The sequence below is a fragment of the Anoplophora glabripennis genome, unplaced genomic scaffold, assembly GCF_000390285.2.
Source record: "Anoplophora glabripennis isolate ALB-LARVAE unplaced genomic scaffold, Agla_2.0 scaffold68, whole genome shotgun sequence".
Lineage (NCBI taxonomy): Eukaryota > Metazoa > Arthropoda > Insecta > Coleoptera > Cerambycidae > Anoplophora > Anoplophora glabripennis.
Genome location: NW_019416739.1, coordinates 1,352,463 through 1,371,066, shown reverse-complemented (window position 1 = coordinate 1,371,066; position 18,604 = coordinate 1,352,463). Strand labels below are relative to the sequence as shown.

General features: G+C 30.5%; 2 protein-coding genes across 5 annotated transcripts; one reads left to right on the top strand and one right to left on the bottom strand.

Annotated features, from left to right (window-relative positions):
* The first annotated feature begins 9,648 nt into the window (after positions 1–9,648).
* Positions 9,649–13,580, top strand: LOC108905205 (transmembrane protein 42). 4 transcript variants are annotated; one of them, XM_018707992.1, is made up of 4 exons: positions 9,649–9,758; positions 11,366–11,469; positions 13,179–13,325; positions 13,399–13,580. In XM_018707992.1, exons 1-4 carry the CDS (start codon positions 9,755–9,757, stop codon positions 13,537–13,539), a joined length of 396 nt encoding a protein of 131 aa, XP_018563508.1. In that variant the 5' UTR covers positions 9,649–9,754; the 3' UTR covers positions 13,540–13,580. The 4 variants fall into 4 exon arrangements, with proteins under 4 accessions (XP_018563508.1, XP_018563509.1, XP_018563510.1 ...); XM_018707993.1 differs by lacking the exon at positions 9,649–9,758 and adding an exon at positions 11,156–11,230; XM_018707994.1 differs by lacking the exon at positions 9,649–9,758 and adding an exon at positions 11,181–11,305.
* A 1,707-nt stretch (positions 13,581–15,287) lies between these two features.
* On the bottom strand, positions 15,288–18,434 carry LOC108905192. Its single transcript, XM_018707979.2, has 7 exons — positions 18,422–18,434; positions 17,563–18,157; positions 17,214–17,523; positions 16,906–17,112; positions 16,290–16,473; positions 15,743–15,911; positions 15,288–15,536 (listed from the first exon to the last, which is right to left on the bottom strand). Exons 1-7 carry the CDS (start codon positions 18,432–18,434, stop codon positions 15,533–15,535), a joined length of 1,482 nt encoding a protein of 493 aa, XP_018563495.2. The 3' UTR covers positions 15,288–15,532.
* Positions 18,435–18,604: the final 170 nt, after the last annotated feature.

The following is an 18,604-nucleotide window of genomic DNA, read 5'->3' as shown; positions in this document are numbered from 1 at the left end:
AGTTGGAGATTTTGACAATTTTTTCTCGGAAATGTCATATAAGGTTTTTTTGTATATTTCAATGTATTCTATCGTATGTTAAAATTAAGGCAATCATACTTCTAACACCCTGTATAAGTATTACCTTTACCATAATACTGTAAAGATATTATTACTATTATTAATATACCAAAAACTGTCTCAAATATTAAAATCAAGATATTTGGGTCAATTTTTCAATCTTTCATAGTTATGGAAATTTGTATAAATTACATATTCAATATTCATGTTGCTAAATAAATTATCAAGTAGAAGCGAATTAAATAATAAATATAGATAATCTCGAACATATATTTTTTATATGAGGGATATTATGTGGAATATAAATGTAATTAAAATCAAGTAAAGTTTCTTTTTAATACTCTGATTTGACGAAAAAACGTCAATCAGAGCCGTAAATAATAGAAAGTGGTAAACCGATAAATACTGTCTCAACTTATAGAGTATTAAGATCGAAATTAATCGATTTGTTTGTAAAACAAATCGATTAATTTTTGTAAGACAAATCGATTAACTCAGTAACTTGTCAGTAACAAAGTTTTGTATCAAATTTACACATTACTTCATTGATTCCTGTGAAAAAAAAACCCTTGCATTAAAAGTATCCTGAAAGTCAGTTTTTATGAAAAAAGTTTTGCCTAACCAAAAAATCTAATATTGAAAAAGAGATAAATAGGAAATACAATACGCACATCACTATGTAAGTATAGCGCAACTTTATTGAATTAGGTGATCGTTTTTCCAAGCGTGATCGCATATTTTTGATTTCACAAATTCTTGGATTTTAATGTAGTCTTTGAACTCGTCTATTCTAACATTTACATGTCGGGAGGTTTCTCCAACATAATACTACGAATAGAGCCAAATTGAAAAATTGAAGTAATTGCAACAAATTTGTTTGAAAATACATATTATAAACCAGATTTTGATGTAAACAATAAAAATATTGTGAAAGCAAAATGAGTGTTAAGAATCAAATAGTTAGACAAGTTACACTTGAACTACTGACCATCGAACAAAGAGCTAATATTAAGTTTTGTTTTAAACTTGGTAAAACTTTTGCCGAAATATTTCAATTGATGAACAATGTTTATGGTGATGATTGTTTATCCGGTGGCAGAGCCATGAGTGGTATACGCAGTTTAAAAACGGTCGTGAGGGCATAAATGATGAGCAACCGAAATCCATTATCACCTGATTCCATCAAAATTCATGAAAGATCTGCCAAAATCTGCATTGAAATTGATGGAATTGGAACTGAGCATCTTAAAAACATCAATTTATCGCATTTTGTCCGAACGTTTGGGCTACTGAAAGGTGTGTGCGCGGTTCATTCCGCACAAGTTGACTGACGACCAAAAATTGCTCAGAATTCAACTTTCGAAGGACATCATCAAGGAAGCCAAAAAGGACAAATATTTCCTTTACAACATTGTGACTGGTAATGAAGCGTGGTGTGTTCAATACGATCCAAAAACCAACCAGCCAAAGTGCCGAGTGGAAGGTGCCAGACGAGCCAAAGCCAAAAAATGTCGTTTGGAGAAGTAAAAAGTGAAGACAATGTTGATTTACTTTTACAATTCCAGTGACATTGTCCACAAAGATTTTAAAATGGGTTATTTTTAAATGATTATTTACTCACTACTCATTTGCTATTATAACAAATTTACAAGGAATAGTTTTCACAAGAACGCGCGTTATAGGTACCACATTCTTGGTGTAATCGTAATAAATGTGAATTGAGGCGGAACAGGTAAAACTAGCAATCTGGCAAACCAATCTGACTGATTGTGAGAATTAATAAGTTTTACCTAAACAACTGCTTTCTGTTAATTACTAAGGCACTTAAATTTTATCATACTTTAAACATCAATAGTCAGAAACAAAACCAAGTTAAAATATATACACATTCTCGTTTGCAACTTGTTGAGAAAGAAAAAACAATTTTTTTATCTTTAAAATATGTCATTCAATTTGAGAATACTACACAAATATAATTGCTTTAGTGAATAACATAAATAAATAAAAGTCGTTATTATTGGAGAAATAAAAATCCGTTATATTAAATAACAAGAGAATAGCAATTTTCCTAGTAATTAATACAGGGTGTATCGTAACAACGTCCAACACCAGCCCTTGATGTATTTTTTTTTTGAGATATAGGATGACGAGAAGTTAAAAAAAGTTAGGTCTATAAATGTTTTATGAGGAAATGAAGATTAAAATGAAATTTTGTGTGAACAATAAATACATCAATAAAATGGCACTAAACATGAAAAAATTTAGTCTTAGCTCAAACATGTGGCGTAAATATAACGCCGGTTACATATTCATAAAAAATTAGGGCACACCACTGGAAATAATTATATAACGTTAACTAGATTCTTAAATAAAAGGTTCTAAATCTCTCTAATAAATTGATTCGTTACATCTTACATCAAAATGTTAAAGAGTGTATGTTTCAAATGTTGACAAAATCTACGAATATTATTTTTGTATCACGCTCCTTAAAATTTCTTGATAATGATGCTTGTAACTGTTTATATTTGTAATATACAAGCTTTTATTATTTTACATATAACCTTCAGCATGTTATTTACTAAATTAAAAAAGTTATTGTGGGTACATATTTGTTGCAGATTAAAAGCGGTAAGACAATCTATATAATTTCAAGAACAACTCTCTTGTGCAGCAAATATGGTCGGAAAATGCTTTATAAAAATTACTAAGCATGTATTAGCAAGAAAACATTTTATTTTAAAATATCAATTGCAAATATCAATAAAATATTTTTATTATTATACCTACATATAGTGTGATTTTCCTGTTATATCATACATTGCATATTGAAGTCGACATATCTCGAAAACAAGTAAGTATAGGGAAAAACTTTATATTACGAAAATTACTCAAAATTTAACGATCTTTCAGATGGACCGCATTTCCACGTTCCAGGGATCACAAATGTTTGTAGTATGGCAATGCCATCTATACAGACAGATTTCAACTAACAATTCTAAATACAATTTGAAGCTATTCGAGGGACCTAACAACCCCAATTTCCGGCACTAAAATAAAATTATTTCGGAGATATTGGCAGCGGGAGTGTTAAATGGCACACCCTGTATAAGAAAGAGGATGGCCAAGGTATAAGACCACATACATGTGTTTCCTGATCTAATACTTAAGTACATATTAGTAGTAGTCTAGTATTGATCGCTTATTAGTACATATTTTTATTATTTTCGGTGTATTATTAAAAATTTAATGTTTTGAATGCAAAAGTTAATATGTATGTTGTTTGAGGAGGGAGCAAATATTTGCATCAGACGGCAAATACTCTGGCACCGACCCTATGTAAGTATAAGTTGAAGTAAGGCACTCAATGAAGAATTACTACACTATAAAAGGAAATTTGACTGAATCTATAGAACATAAATAGATATATATTAAGGAGATTTAAGTTACACTCTATATTCCCAAAGTTCAATTTCAGCAAGTAACTAGTTTCAAAGTCACTGGAAAGTAAGGTTTATAGTTATTTGGAAAGACAAATATTTAGCTGCTTATCGCTGTTTGCCGTTGTCTTATAAGATTCCGATCAAAATTACAAATTATCGTTAGTTTCTTCATTATATTGATATTCCCTGATTCCGTAGCCTGTACAAAGCATATAATAGTATGTATTCTAGTCTAGTCTACCTCAGTCTATTTGGTATGCATTTAATAAATAATTTTTGAAATTATATTAATTACTTAATACATTAAAATACATAAAACAAATTAAACCTAAAATAGTTTCGATAATACCCATATATTTTGTTAAATACCATAATAGTAATGTCTAAAACGACAATAGTTTGTTTATGAAACTTGAGTGATAATATTTATTTATTTATTTACTAATTAAATATAACAATAAATATTAAACAATGTTTTATTACATTTTCGTCATGTGGGGATTTGAAACCAATTGCAGTGAGCTGTTGTTGATTTTTTTATATTAAAAAAACATACAATTAATAGTTTATTACTTTTCATTTAAATTTTAATTTTGTACTTTATTGACAATTAATAATTATACTAGTCATATCGAGTTAACAGTAAAAACATTTATTTTGTTTACTTATTAATGAATTTATTTATTTCAAGGCCATGTGTACAGTTATTTATTAATCATTAAGTTGGTATAACTCAAATAATTGTGAGAAATACTAATTTTCCTTATAGCTGCTTTTATATTTATATAATTAAATTATATTATCTATGTAACAATCTAACATTTCAATTAATTGTTCCTTGATTTGCCTCCTGATTTCCCGAAAAAGAAAATATCTGTTTGGAGATTATTTGTTGTTATTGGTTGACAGATTTAAAGGGTGAAAACTATGGATAAAAGATACGTGAATAGTTGATGGAAAATTGTTAGTTATCATTACTTACAATAATTATTTGAGAAAGTTTTTTTTTCACATCTTATATATTTATTTGCCAATTCAACCCATATCTGCCTCATAAAAAACATATTCAAGAGAAAGTGAGGGACAGAAATAATTAAACTTACTTTGCAGTTGAAGAAAAGGGATTAAATCTATTGAAGTATAGGTATACAGAAACATAATTTATATATGTAAAATAATATGAAGCAGTCGTGGAGATACTGAGAGATACTGTCACCAAGCACATTAGAATTTCATCGCATTTAGATGGATGGATGAAAATTCGATTAATCATTTGATTCCGAATTGTATTTCAGGGAAAAATGATATCAATCATACATTATTATTATTATTTGTCTAAAATATAGTTAAATAAACGGAAAATAATTCCACACTGGTCATTTGATAAACATATTTTATATATACTTATTTTTTATTGCAAATTTTATTTAGTAATAAAGTTATACAAATAAGAAGTTGTCCCCCATAACACGTAAATAAGTCGATAGCAATCTCGTAAGATTCAAATAGGTACAAATTTTTAAAATTTTAAATTTCGAATTTACCATAAAAAGTTGTTTATTTCACTTAAACGATCTCTAAGAATTTCTGCCTAAAACTACCGGAGAAGCGAGCAGAGAAGTTTCCACACTAAACACGAAGGTACAAAAATATTCTTTTAAACTAACATTTGCCTAATAAAATTTATATATGTGTAAAAATCTTGTTTATAACATTTAGTCCAAAAATATAATGACAAATTGCTACTGATTTTTAAATTTATAATACCTCTTGAATTAAAATAAACAATTTTTGGTAGTATCCGCTCTCAATGTAATCAAACTCAGTTGTAGAATGTTTAGGTTTTGCTTAGGATAATAAATTTGTTTATACAGAAGCAGACTGACTTTCATATTCGGCCACTAGAGCAAATAAATTTATGGTTTACATCATATTTCAAGCGTTACCATCCCTGTCTACAAAATTTGCGTGATAAAAGAGAAAATATAACTCTGGGTACTTCAGAATTGAGGGGTAAAACAAGACGATTTTTTCTTGCGATTCTATCGTCTTTTATTTTTGTGGTACAGGACGTCAAAGATGGTTTTTAAAAAAGTTTTAGCAATATCTTAAAAAAATTGATACATTGAGTTTTAGTGCAAATAACTTAGTTAACTTTGTTAAAATAAAAGGCACACCCTGTATATTTTTACATATTTGGATAGAACGTTCCCTGACGAGCATAGCCATATAGGGTTTGTCGCGTCCATCTCTAATAATAAGCGAGATACGATTAAAAAAGGAAAAGAAGGTCTCTTTCAGGCAAATAAAAAAGTAAGTTTAAGCGAAACAGCGAATTTCAAGTGGCTTAATAATAAAACAACGGTATATCTAACTCAAATAACAATACACAAGTAAAATATATCTCATTTATTAAGGTTACTGGTTTTATGCTGTGACGTTTTTGATCTAATTGTTAGCTTATATGGCTAGGTTAAACTGCGTTGGCCAGATTGATTTTAGCTTAGCCAATTACTATTACCTCAGAGGCGGATCCTTGTTTCATACACATGTTAATAAATTGTTAAAATTCTTTCAAATCGGCAAGAATTTACTTTCGTCTTTTATTCGTATTCCAGCTGGCTAAGGTATAAAATATAAACAAATGTCAATGTGAACCTCAAAATCTCGCTCAAAACTAAAAATATGTTAATCCGCATTTTTAGCAAAGTTGAAACTGTATAAGCAGCTTCAAGAACAATCGTATTATGATTCGTGTTTACTTAATTTAGTATAAAACATGGAGGTACGACTCTCTAAAGTTAAAAGCAAAAGTAGCAAAGTGCAGGAGGGGCCCGAGCTCTTTATTTCTGCACTCACATAGTAAGCGTCATACATTCTCGTAAAAAGTAAAGTCCACATCAAAAATTTCAAACAGAATTTTAAATGCGCAAAGCAGAGAAGATTTAAATAATGAAATAATGAATTCATAAATATGTATTTAGGCAAATAATTGTTTCTTTCCTGATTGTACTTTAGCTCTTAGTAGCTCATTTCGCCGGTCAGATGATAAATCGTTATTTGAGTTGCTCGAAACCTCTATTTTCAAAAAAAAATAAGATCGAAACACCTCAGAACAAACCACCGAGTACATAAAGCAATTACTGAGTATCGATTATATTGTGCAAACTATTTTCGCCTATACCGATGAAAATATCTCAGAAAATCCGTGAAGAGAAAAAATATCGCTTCCGTATCAGTTAAGACTAAGAAAATCCCTCGAAAAATCCTTACTTTCGTGTGAATAGAAAAATATATGGAAACGATTTCATTTTGTTCTCAAATATACAGTCTGTTTCACTTAAAGTCGGTACACTTCCGTATTTAAGAAGGCGTTGGCCGATTTCTAAAATTCTTTTTTTTATATGGTTGTACTCAAAAAGGTACTCTGATCTTTTCTACAGCCTACTATCGATAAAAAAAGACCCTCAAAATTAAAAAACATATTAGGCATTTTGTAATACAAAATTTAATTTTTGTAGCGTTTACAGGGTGTTCACAAAATAGGTGCATTCCAAAAATTTCACTCATTGCAGAATGTCCTGTATTAACAGTGGAAATATTTTCAAGGTATTTTTTCATAATTTTATTTACCGAAGATCCATGCAGTTTCATTGATTTCACTCATACAGGGTGCTCATAATAAGATATATTTTTTTTTATTATACCAGAAATGAGTTTCATAACGAAATAAAACTTAAATATTACCTTTTTCTATTAGTCCACCATCATTTGGTATGCACTGTCCAATTCGTCTCCTATTGTTTCTAATAACTCCTCAATTGATGTGGTGTTATTTTTCGACATGCTTGTCTAATTCTATTACATAAATCTTCTCTGTTCTGGGGCCTTGTTTTATACAATTTATTTTTCACAGTTCCCCATAAAAAGACATCAACAGGCGTCAAGTCTGAAGCTCTTGACGGCCACTCAACCGTTAGTTGACAATCCTTTTTGTCGCGATCTATCCACTTTCTCGGGAAATTCTCATTCAACCAATGACGTACCATTACCGCATTAATAGGTGCTCCATCTAGTTGAAGGTAAAGGTTCTCTCTTACATACATGAAGAGGAAGTGCATGTAAATCCCAGAAATCATTATTTAAAAAAATAAAAAAAAATTCTGCGTATAGATTAACGTTAAAAAAGATTTATGTAATATAATAATTAGACAAGCATGTCGAAATACGATGACCTTGAAAATATTTTAGCTTGGTAGGCTCCACAGTCCGTATCACACCATCACAATTTCAAAAAAATCCTTCGAGCGGTTTCCCAGATATCCATCGATGGAATTCGTGGTATATGTACGGTTAAAGTGTTTACTTGGTTAGTTTGTATCCTAGCCAAGTAAACTCTTTAACCGTACACATACATATTTTTTAATAGCTATAATTCATTATTGATTATAATATTGTTTTTGGGAAGAAGAAAACGCCAACATAGATATTGGGTTGGATCACTTAAATAGAAAAACACTAAACAGACTTGAGTTTCAAAACACGTCGAAACCTTTTGATGTGACCGCTTTCGAGCGGGACCCGAAAAACAAAACTCCAACTGTCGCAAAACACGCCAGTCTTCAAAAAGTTTACGAAAAGTTATAGTTTTGTTTTATTCGACACAAGTTTGTGTTTTGTTTTTGTTTTGTCCGTTTAGTGGAAAACCGCCTTAAGACTTTGCACCCATAAAGACATTAATCAGGACGTCGAGATACGTAACATATAAAAAAATTCAGCCAATTTAACCGGGAGCCATTTCCCATAAGGTTTGTGCGGGGTCCTTTATAACTGAACTTTCGGAATTTTTAATCATTAAATTGTTTTTATATCTAATTGCAATTGTAAAAAGAACTTTCTATAATTTTATAGATATTTTTTATTTGTAATTCAATTATGAATCAAATGGACTGATCCAATGTCAGAAATATTTTCCTAGAAGAGTCGAAATTATGAGGTTTTTAGTCACGGTATCTTTCAACATTTGCACCACTGGTTGATGTAATTGTATACAAATTTAGAGAATTTGTATATGTACTTAGTTAAGCCCGATTTTCGTCAATCTATGTCAAACACCTCTTGACATATTGGCGTAAATCTGACATTTCTAATAGCTGTTTTACATTGACAATTTATTGATCAATTAATTCATGAAGTCCCTTCATCAAGAAATTGGACAAGTGTAATGCACCAAATCTGCTGTCAAATAACTTCATGAATTTATTCATCAAGTTCTTGACGAACTAGAGCATGTTCTAATGTTCCTCAATTTCTTCGTGAAGTTCGGAAGTACCAACCCAACAAATTTCTAGCCTCAGATCAGTAATGAGGTTATGTTATTGGAATATGTAAATAATTGTGTGGCGTCATGCTAGTTTTGCATTGTTTTTACTGATTTGTTACTTACAAAAACTAATATTTATATAATATGTGTCAGAACGGTACCGCTCTTGTATCACTACAATTATGAGTGGAAAGGTGACATTTTTGAAATTTATTTGCTTCTTTGAGTCAAAAAACTTGACAAAGTCTGTAGCAGTGTAAAACCACACTGTTTACTAATAAATTCGTGAATTAATTAATTCATGAAGAACTTCGTCAATTTATTCATGAATAAATTGTCAATGTAAAACAGCTACAAGTAATTTAGGATATAAATTAATTCGAAAATATTAAAGAAACTCGTCCTTTATTATCAAAACGTACTTACGGGACACCATACACATTTTTTATTTAAGTTGAACCATGCAATGTAATTTCTAAATTAATTTTTACGGAATTAAAAATATAAACATATGAGATGCATACACTAAAATGTAAGTAGTAACAGCAAATAATGCTTAAAATAATAAGTTACCCATTATCAAATGTTTCATCCCCACATGCGACGCTCATGTGTAATGTTTGCTTTATGTTTCGGTTAATTGAATTGACTTTTAAGTATCTACACTGTTCTACTCTGCTACTTACCTTATTGTAGTATTGAAGCATTTACATGAAAGTTATATTTTTACATAACACTGTTTCACTTTATCCGATTTTATTTTATTTATCAGTACCTATTGTGATGTATTAAACAGAATAGGTAGTCGCGCATATACTAAGTACAGCCCTGTATAATTCTTACTATTATTAGACATTAGCTTTGTTTTTAAACAGTATCAGTCTTAAAAACTGAACCAAGTAAAAAACGAGATGTTTGTTTCAAGATTCTCATGGGTAAGCTCTCAGCAATTTTACTCCTTTATAAATTACAACAACTTACTTTAAAAACCTAATTAATTACGTATAATAAAATGAGTTTTTTATTTATTCTTACCTCTCTAAACAGGTTAACCTCATATCCAGTTCTTGTTTCTCACTTTTAATATTTAACGTTAACACATTTAACTAAAAAAATACAGCTGACACTGGAAACACAACGTTTGACACATTATTTTTAATGTACTTTTCATACTTCTTTCTACATTTGCACTGCAGGTAACTTTTGTGCAGCTAATTGCAGAGAACGGTTTCCGGATAAGCTCCACTGCATTTTACTAGTGTTTACTTCGTTCTCTCTCGTAGAGTAGCACACCTGGTACAGTTCTACCACATCGATTAAGTTGTTATGTAATTTAATTGCTTATTACTGATTTATAAAGCATTAAACTAAATAATTTGCAAAAGATTTTTCGTTAAACAGGTTGATGGTTAATATATTATTATATAAAAACAATATTTAATTCTCTGTAGATATAAATAGAAAGCTGTTAATTATGTTATGGGCTTATGGGCAATGCAATTATTTGATATACATATATGTTTCATTTTGCACAATTCTAGTCATTACACATAATGTGTAGTCCAAGTTCAATGTGAAAACAATGATACTGACAATTGATGTAAGGTCAATTATGTATTATTCTGCTCGAGATCTGCAATTATGCTTTTTGCCCAATTTCACACATTGTTCTTAAAATAGGGTTTCCTCCTTGGATTCTAGGACCCTGAAAAAATAGGTGTTCAAAATACAGCCATCTTGATTCTTGTCTTGTGTTTTTGACATCCTTGATGAATGCATTTGACTTATTTGGGTTCAAAATTGTAGACCTGAAAATCGCTGCTTCAATATCTTTTACACTGCAAACGATTTAATTTTGCATAACATACTGTGGTAATAACACGAGTATATTTATGTCAAAAAACAAGAACCAAAATGGCTGCTATCGCTGATACCCCGTTTTTATAGGACATTATTGAGTTATTGAGTATACAAGTTACAAGCGTACTATTTAACTTTTACATCCAGTCTAATATATAAATAGAGTAATGTGTAAAATTAAATTTTTGCTTAATATAGAGGTGTTTTTATGTCTATCTGGCACTAGGTCAAATGAAAATTATAAATAGAATATGCCATATGCCACCGAAGCATATAACACAACTAAAAATTGAAATCGATGAATACTTATATTTCAAAAACATGTATGTAGTTTGAGGAGATAAACATATGGTGATAAATCTCGTGATAAATAGAAAAACATTTGGTATGTATAGAGCATTACTTTATCCACATGGTAAGATTTTGTTTACGTTCCGAATGTGGAAATTATTCTGTGGGTAGGCAGTGTTCGCGTTATCACAGAAGTCCTTGTCGAAAATCAAAAGTCTTTGAGATAAAAACGTTGCTGTAACACATATAAACATAGGTTATGTAGCATTCATTTCAAGTGTCATGTATTAAAAATATTAAAATAATACGATTTAAGTATTTAAGTAATACAGTCCGTATTTTACATTCAAATGAATGTCCTCTGTGAATTATATAGAATCCGTTTTTGCAGATCTTAACACTATGCCACAAAACATTCATTTTGCCATTTTATCTGGTATATGTGCGTCAACAGCTAGCACGTTTGGAAAGTTATCTTGGTTGCCTATATTACAGGTAAATAACCAGAAAATATTAAACTGTTATAAAATATTTTTATTTCAGTGTTCAAATTAAAGTTTTGCCACTGAGTGGAAGTAAGTAATTGATTTGATGTTTTTTTTTTCTCATTTTTATGATAGAAACACCTGTTAAACATCAATAATACCGTTGTTATTTCATACGTACAATTCAAACAAATGAAAGTTGTAAATATTTATTAAGTACCATATTGGCCATTTAACATTTTATATGTGTCAATTCACTGTTTCTATTCATGAGTTTGATATAACCCTAGTAATTTTTAACAACTTTCTGTAAAAACCTATTGTAATATTAACTATTATAATTAGATATATTTTTTCCTACGGATTTTTCTAATAAGTATTATAAGTTAATGTAAAGGGATAGGGTCATCCATTAGCGTGGGAATATGCTATAGCTATTCTGTGCGTTATTTGACATAGGTACAAAAAATGTTTCATAGAAGTTGGAAAGGTTAAAAAATACATACCAGATAGATATAGATATAGATAATAGATATTTCATTAAACAAACAACAAAACAACAAAAACTAATTCGCTCATACATCACTCCATACAGGGTGTTACATTAAAATAAACAAAAAAACCTGGATATGACATGGGTCCTAAACTTAACCATTTCCGAGAAAAAAATTATCAAAATCTCCAACTTAATGTACAAAAGTTCGATTAATTATGAAATATTGACATAACTGCATGCATAAAATACCATAAAATACAATGTTTGTCACTTTGTGAACTTCTTTATGCTTAATTCTAAAAAATAATTAGTGTTGTAATAAATTTAAAATTAGATAAAATTCATATGGTACTAAGGTGTCCAGCAACCACCAATCAATTCAGTTGGTATTTGGAATTTGACAGTCGAAGACTTGCGAGAACGAATTTTTGCCGCTGCCCATCAAATAAGGATTAAAAAATACTGAATTTGATTAAATGTTCCTGTTTTAAGAAATTCATAATTACTAACATTCGAGCTAAAATTTAAGCACAACACTATCTTCGTACTACAACATAGATTATATTTTATTTTATTTATTTAAAAACTGGAACAATTGTCTTGAAATTTATTAAAGTTTCACAATACTTAACTGTTGTTTACATTTTTGTTATTCCGTAGGACAAGTCTGCCCCGTGCACACGTGGTGTGCATCAGCTGTGTAACATTAGGTTAAGCGCTGTTGTCACGTTGTGATGAAACTCCCTAATATTTATACTCGCTGGATTTTGAAAACTGTTAATTTAACCTCCCTGTAATATACAACTTTTCTGTTCATTTATGATTACTCCATCTCATGTTGAAGTAATGACAGTCAAACTTCTTACACCTTGTATATTTGAAAAGTAAAGTGCGTTTGGTATTTTCAACTTTTATAGGAATTTTGTTTTTATGTATCTTCAATAGCAGAACTATTGTGCTTTGCTACACTAATGGACCTTGCTATATAGTACATTTTAAATTTTTCAGTGGAAGTGGTACCTACCTACATACTTACTGTATATAAAATATTATAAGAATCTTAAAAGATTATCATAATTGTCTGTAATTGTGGAAAATAATGATTGTTTGTCATTTTCTTACATTTAGGTACTTAATATATCTAATATATAATAATTTATTGATCTCTGCTTAAATTACATACACTCGATTCTTACGTAACTTACCTGTAGTTTACTTTTCAGGAATACATCTTAATAAGAATAGCATTTTTCGCGTGTATGGTGGTATGTAACGGAGCAGTATGGACCTTATTTGTAAAAGCTCTTCAACAGACAAATTCTTCTCTTAACGCCACTGTGATTTCTTCAGCATCTAATTACGTATTTTCAGTAAGTTTCATTAGATTCATTACCCATTGAACTATTTCCAGCATTTGTGATACATAGGTTAATTTTGTTACAGGCAGTAACAGGATTCGTTTTGTTTGGGGAAATAACTTCCTTACTTTGGTGGTCAGGAATGTTTCTCATTATAGTCGGTCTGCTTTTGGTACTGTCAAACGACTCTAGTGTTGATAAAAGTATTTTAAATAAAAATCAATAGTTATGTCCAATTTTTGTTATAAAATATATTCATTTAAACCACACGATTGTATTAGTTATTTTTTTCTTTTTATTTTATTCTGAGATTTATATTTAAATCAAATAGTATACTGTAGGGTCCTTAGGGTCCTAATATGCTCGCATATTGTTTTATATTTCATGACATCGACATGAATTAAATATCTAAACAACTTTTTTATCATAATAAGCAAATTGTACAACTGGGTAAATTTCACTTGAGATCTGAAATGCGCAAATCGAAAAGAGGGCACACTTAAATGTAGAATGACTCCACTATACTTTGCCACTGCGCGTTCTACCCTCAGGGAGCAAATGAACCCGGTTTACCCGTACTATGAATGAAATATATTAATATCGACAATTATTCGGAAATGCTAGAAATATTACAAGTACCACTGTATTTAGTTTTATGTGTTGCCTATATTTGGATCGACTTATTGTAAAATGATATTGATAATGATAATAATTTAGCACTGTGAAAATATAGTCCATAAGATTTCATTAAAAGTAAAATCTTACAGGTTCAGCTGATATCAACATAGAAATACTGTGTTGTCCATGTATTTTACTATATTTAACAAATATTTTTAATTCATGTTTAATAGATAATATTTTTCCACATGATTTGTAGTCAATAAGTATCCTTCCAGTATTATTTTTAATTTTTAAATACTAATACATACCTACTTCCAAAAGTTATAAAGGAAAATATCCAACAAAAGCTCTCTAAAAGCTTTTCCAAAATGGTGCGAAAGCGACCACTTCTGATTTAAAAAATCATAATGTGTCACAACTTTTACGTGGGTCATCATCATCAGCGTGTTAATGAACTTATGTCAAATATTTTTGACGATACACCGATTTGTGTTGAGTAAAATTTAATTTTAAAATCTGACTTACCTCAACATTGCAAGGAGCCACATTTTGAGAACAGGATATCTTGCACGGTACAATTGACAAGATCTGTGGGCATTTTCGTTTGCTTCGCCATAAACTATGAGCATAACATAATATTCACGACTGCTAAATAAATGCGCCATTTTCAAAAAAAACTTGGAAATACGGCTATTAAATGTACTATCAAAAAACAGCACAGCAATCACTACAACAATGTATTACAAACCGACTTTCGAATACAGTCCGGCTTCATAAGAAACCTACAAACTCGTAAAAAATGTTACAGAATTTTTTATAAATACTCACCGCGATAATAATACATGTATTTAAGCAGTTCCAAAACAGTTTTAAACACATTTTTTATTAGCTTTTTTTCTCTATAACTAAACTTCCGATACAAGTTTGAAGCTAGTCACTGTTTCTCTCCATTCTTTTGAAAAAAAAATAAATATTTCGAAAACGGTTAATTTTAGGAATAGGGCAACTTCATGAAAGTCCACCTAATATAACACGTAGAATCCAAAATTGCAATAATATATATGGTGTTCCATTAAAAATAAGCAAGTTGATGGCGACTTCCGGTATAACCGGAAGTGGTACGTGGACGCCATTATTTTAGTTGAGAAGGGCATGCCCGAAAACCCGGTATCCCAAATTTTCAAAATTCAAATTGAAGTAGTCTCTGAAATAATTCTAATGGGCCGTCACCGTGATGTAGAATTGTTATGAAAGGGAGAAATTAAAAATCGATGTATCTGAATATTTTTACTTTACGACTGCACTGTATAATTTTTTTATATAGTATATTAATAATACACAGGATGACCACGAAATATCTCGGTCACTACTTTTGTGGCTAACTTAAAAAGATTCGCATATAAAAACTTATGTCAGATCTACGTCCATCTGAAGTTTATTTCATATCTTCATGTGCCATTTCCAGACGCCCCGTTTGATTTTTTATTTATTTACTATCGTCATATATCATTTTATGTTAAAAGTCAGTCCATCCATCCTTCAGATAATTATTCCTTGCAGCCACATTAATTATATTAGAATTAGATACCTGTATCCCATTACCTATAATCATATACAAATTATATTTACTACTGATTCATCCATACACTGTTTATATAAGTCTACTATAAAATATGAACTCTGCTTTTTAGAAACTTAGATATTTATGATATATCTAACATCTAACTCTGGAATAACAATCTTTTACTAAAAGTTAAAATCAAAGGCAAAAAATTTTGGATTAACAAATAGTAGGTACAGTATCTTACGGTTCTATGGATACATTTTGCTTATAAACTTCTGCGTGCAGCACTTCAACATATTTAAACACATCATTTATTATCCTTTGAGCTTCATTCCTCGACTTCATTATTGATTTGTCAATAGCTAGCCCCAACTGAAATCTGTTGTCATATGTTAGGATGCTCAATCCCACACCTGTAAGATAACGTAAATGTTAGCAACTGTAAAAGAAAAAGTATAAAATAAAAATAATTGAAGATTAAAATGTATAGTCTGTACAATATTTGTCGAGATAGAATGCCAAGAAGAGAATAAGCCAATAAAGTTCTATCATCGGATTACTGCAACAATTTACCGCGGTAGAGGCGTGCCTTAAAATTTTCCGCCAATGCCTTTCTACCTCGGGCGTCGAATGCGGTTAATTCCAAGAAAGTGGCACAGGGGTCTTCTTGGAATTCTATCTGAACAAATATCGTATGGACTGTGCTTCTGTTTAAAGAAAATTAATTAATCGATATAAAAATACGTGGTCTATTAAAAAATCATAATTTAGTCATAACATGCAATATTTACCAGTTTTGCCTCTATGGTTTGTAAAGAAAATTATGTCTTCGATATCACAGTCCTTCATTATGGTCACCTTGGGTACTCCAGGTACGTTACTAATTGTCATAGTAAGCTGATCGGTGTTAAGAGATTGTTTTAAAATTGGATGGGGTATAAACCCACAGAGGTAAGTTACAAGCCAGTAGTTAACCTGCAATTTATTGAATTAGAACATTTAGGTACTAAACACATATGTATTTGTAAGGGGGGCGTAGAGGTGATAGGCAAACTTCAATTTTTTTTTTGTACGTGTGTTTCGTGCTCAGAGACAAATACTACATTACAAGTCAGTGAAATAAGCCATTATGAGCAAGTAGTCTTTTCAAATTTTGTTTTTATCTGGAAAGTTATGGGGAAGATTTGGTTTCTTCCATTCAACACGTTTTTTTGGGGTGCTGAATCCGAATCTGACATTTGCTAACAAAATTTCGTGATGTAACTTAAATTAAAAAATGTCAATTTTAGAGGGTTCTCATAGGCTTCGGATATGGCTGAATTAGCCTAAATCGGCCCATTCTGAGTCCAGAAAGCTGTGGTCTTCCATTGTACATGTACTTACGCTACACAGTGTATGATAATTTACCTGATATTGTAGTGAATTTCTCAAGTTACTGGTTTTTTGCATCACCTCCTGAAGACGCTTCAGCATGGAGCTTGAACACATTTGTATGGGCAGATCCAAAATGCCGACACTGAATTGATTTTGTAATACTGGTGCCTGGTCCATATCAGGCGCTGATAGTAATGCAGGTATGACCACGCTTATATGCTTTGGAATTGGTTGTGAATTCTAAAAATGTATTGTTAAAATTATTTTGCTATAAATATGTTTCAAAATCGGTCCCAGACAAATGAAGTAGTCTGAATTAAAAAAAATCGTTTGTACTTTACCCTTTTGAAGTGTTCATCAAGACTCCTAGAAACAGCTGTTAGCAATACATCAGAAAATTTGGAATTTGGAATAGATTTTTTTATATCCTTGACTAATGTAAACAATTTTTTTTCGACTTCCACAGCATATACCAAATTTTTCTCCCCACATAACTCAGGCCCATGCAGAGAGTTACTGTCATCTTTCCTTAAAAAGTGTTGTTGAATCAGCATTGACGGTACCATTGATAGCGTATTTACAAAATTTTTGGTAGCACGTATTGATTTTGAGAACATATCACTGTTTGGATATTCTAAATGACTAGACGAACTATATATACGCATTTTTTCAAAGGATAATTTTTTATACGTTTCCAGTGTATTGCTGTTAGCAAATGTTCTCAACATGAGATTCACGAATGATAAACCGTCTCCTACTACATGGCTGAATCTTAATAGAACTGGGTACTTGTTAGATGGGTCTTCCATAGAATGCCACTGAATAGGTTTCGGACTGACTAAAATTTGCCACAAAGCTGAATGCTGCTTTGGCAGTGGCTTATTGCAATATTTGCTAATTATTTCTTGTAGATCTGTCTGATTTAGTTCTTCATCATGTTTGATTTCTAAAGTTGATACACAATCGTTTACAGTAAGTTTATTCTTCAGTAAAAAATTAAAACCCATAAATCTGTGTCGCGTACTGGTGAGTTTTGGAAAATCCTGCGATTTCTGAAAAATATTTTGAAATATAACATCTTTCATTTTCCTGGTAATGTTTTCAGTTCTGTTTGGATTAGGTTTTAGGATTATTAGTACATTGATGATATTTCTTGAAGTATCTTCGATAGCCCATACTGAATCAGCACTTGCCAACATTCCTCCAAAGCAATTCCCGTATCTTAGTTTTAAAAAAATATTTACTATCTGCTTTATAAATATCAACACTGCCATCACTATTACAACTGCTGGTAAAATTAGCCATGGGAACAAACAGTAAATTAGTTTTAGAAAAAAACAGTGAAGACTTTCAGGATATAGGATGTCACGAAGGGTCTTTACTTTTCCATTTCCCTAAAAAAATGATAAATGAAAAGGTTTTATATACCTTTTGCAATGGAATGAGGTCAATTTTTAAATGTTTAGAAAAGATAAGAAACTACGTATCAGTCTATATTTTAACTGATTTTTATTCTAAAAACTTGGTAGCTTAATTAATATGTACTTACCTTTACGTAACATAATAAAACGGCTGTCAATAAAATGGATAATAAACATACATATCCATATAATCTTCCATTCCCAAGTGAATCATTTATTCGTATAAAATCACAATGTTGACTTAAATTATCAAATTTTGAATAACCTGAAAAATAGTCTTCTATTTTCTCCATATTTATATTACCTCATCC

Coding starts and splice junctions, on each gene's coding strand:
- LOC108905192 (XM_018707979.2), bottom strand. Junction 17,524..17,562: donor AACAGCAATACACTGGAAAC/GTATAAAAAATT, acceptor GCGTATATATAG/TTCGTCTAGTCATTTAGAAT. Junction 15,912..16,289: donor AAACCATAGAGGCAAAACTG/GTAAATATTGCA, acceptor GTTATCTTACAG/GTGTGGGATTGAGCATCCTA.
- LOC108905205 (XM_018707991.2), top strand. CDS start 11,329: ATGTCCTCTGTGAATTATATAGAATCCGTTTTTGCAGATCTTAACACT. Junction 11,470..13,178: donor CTTGGTTGCCTATATTACAG/GTAAATAACCAG, acceptor TTTACTTTTCAG/GAATACATCTTAATAAGAAT. Junction 13,326..13,398: donor CATCTAATTACGTATTTTCA/GTAAGTTTCATT, acceptor ATTTTGTTACAG/GCAGTAACAGGATTCGTTTT.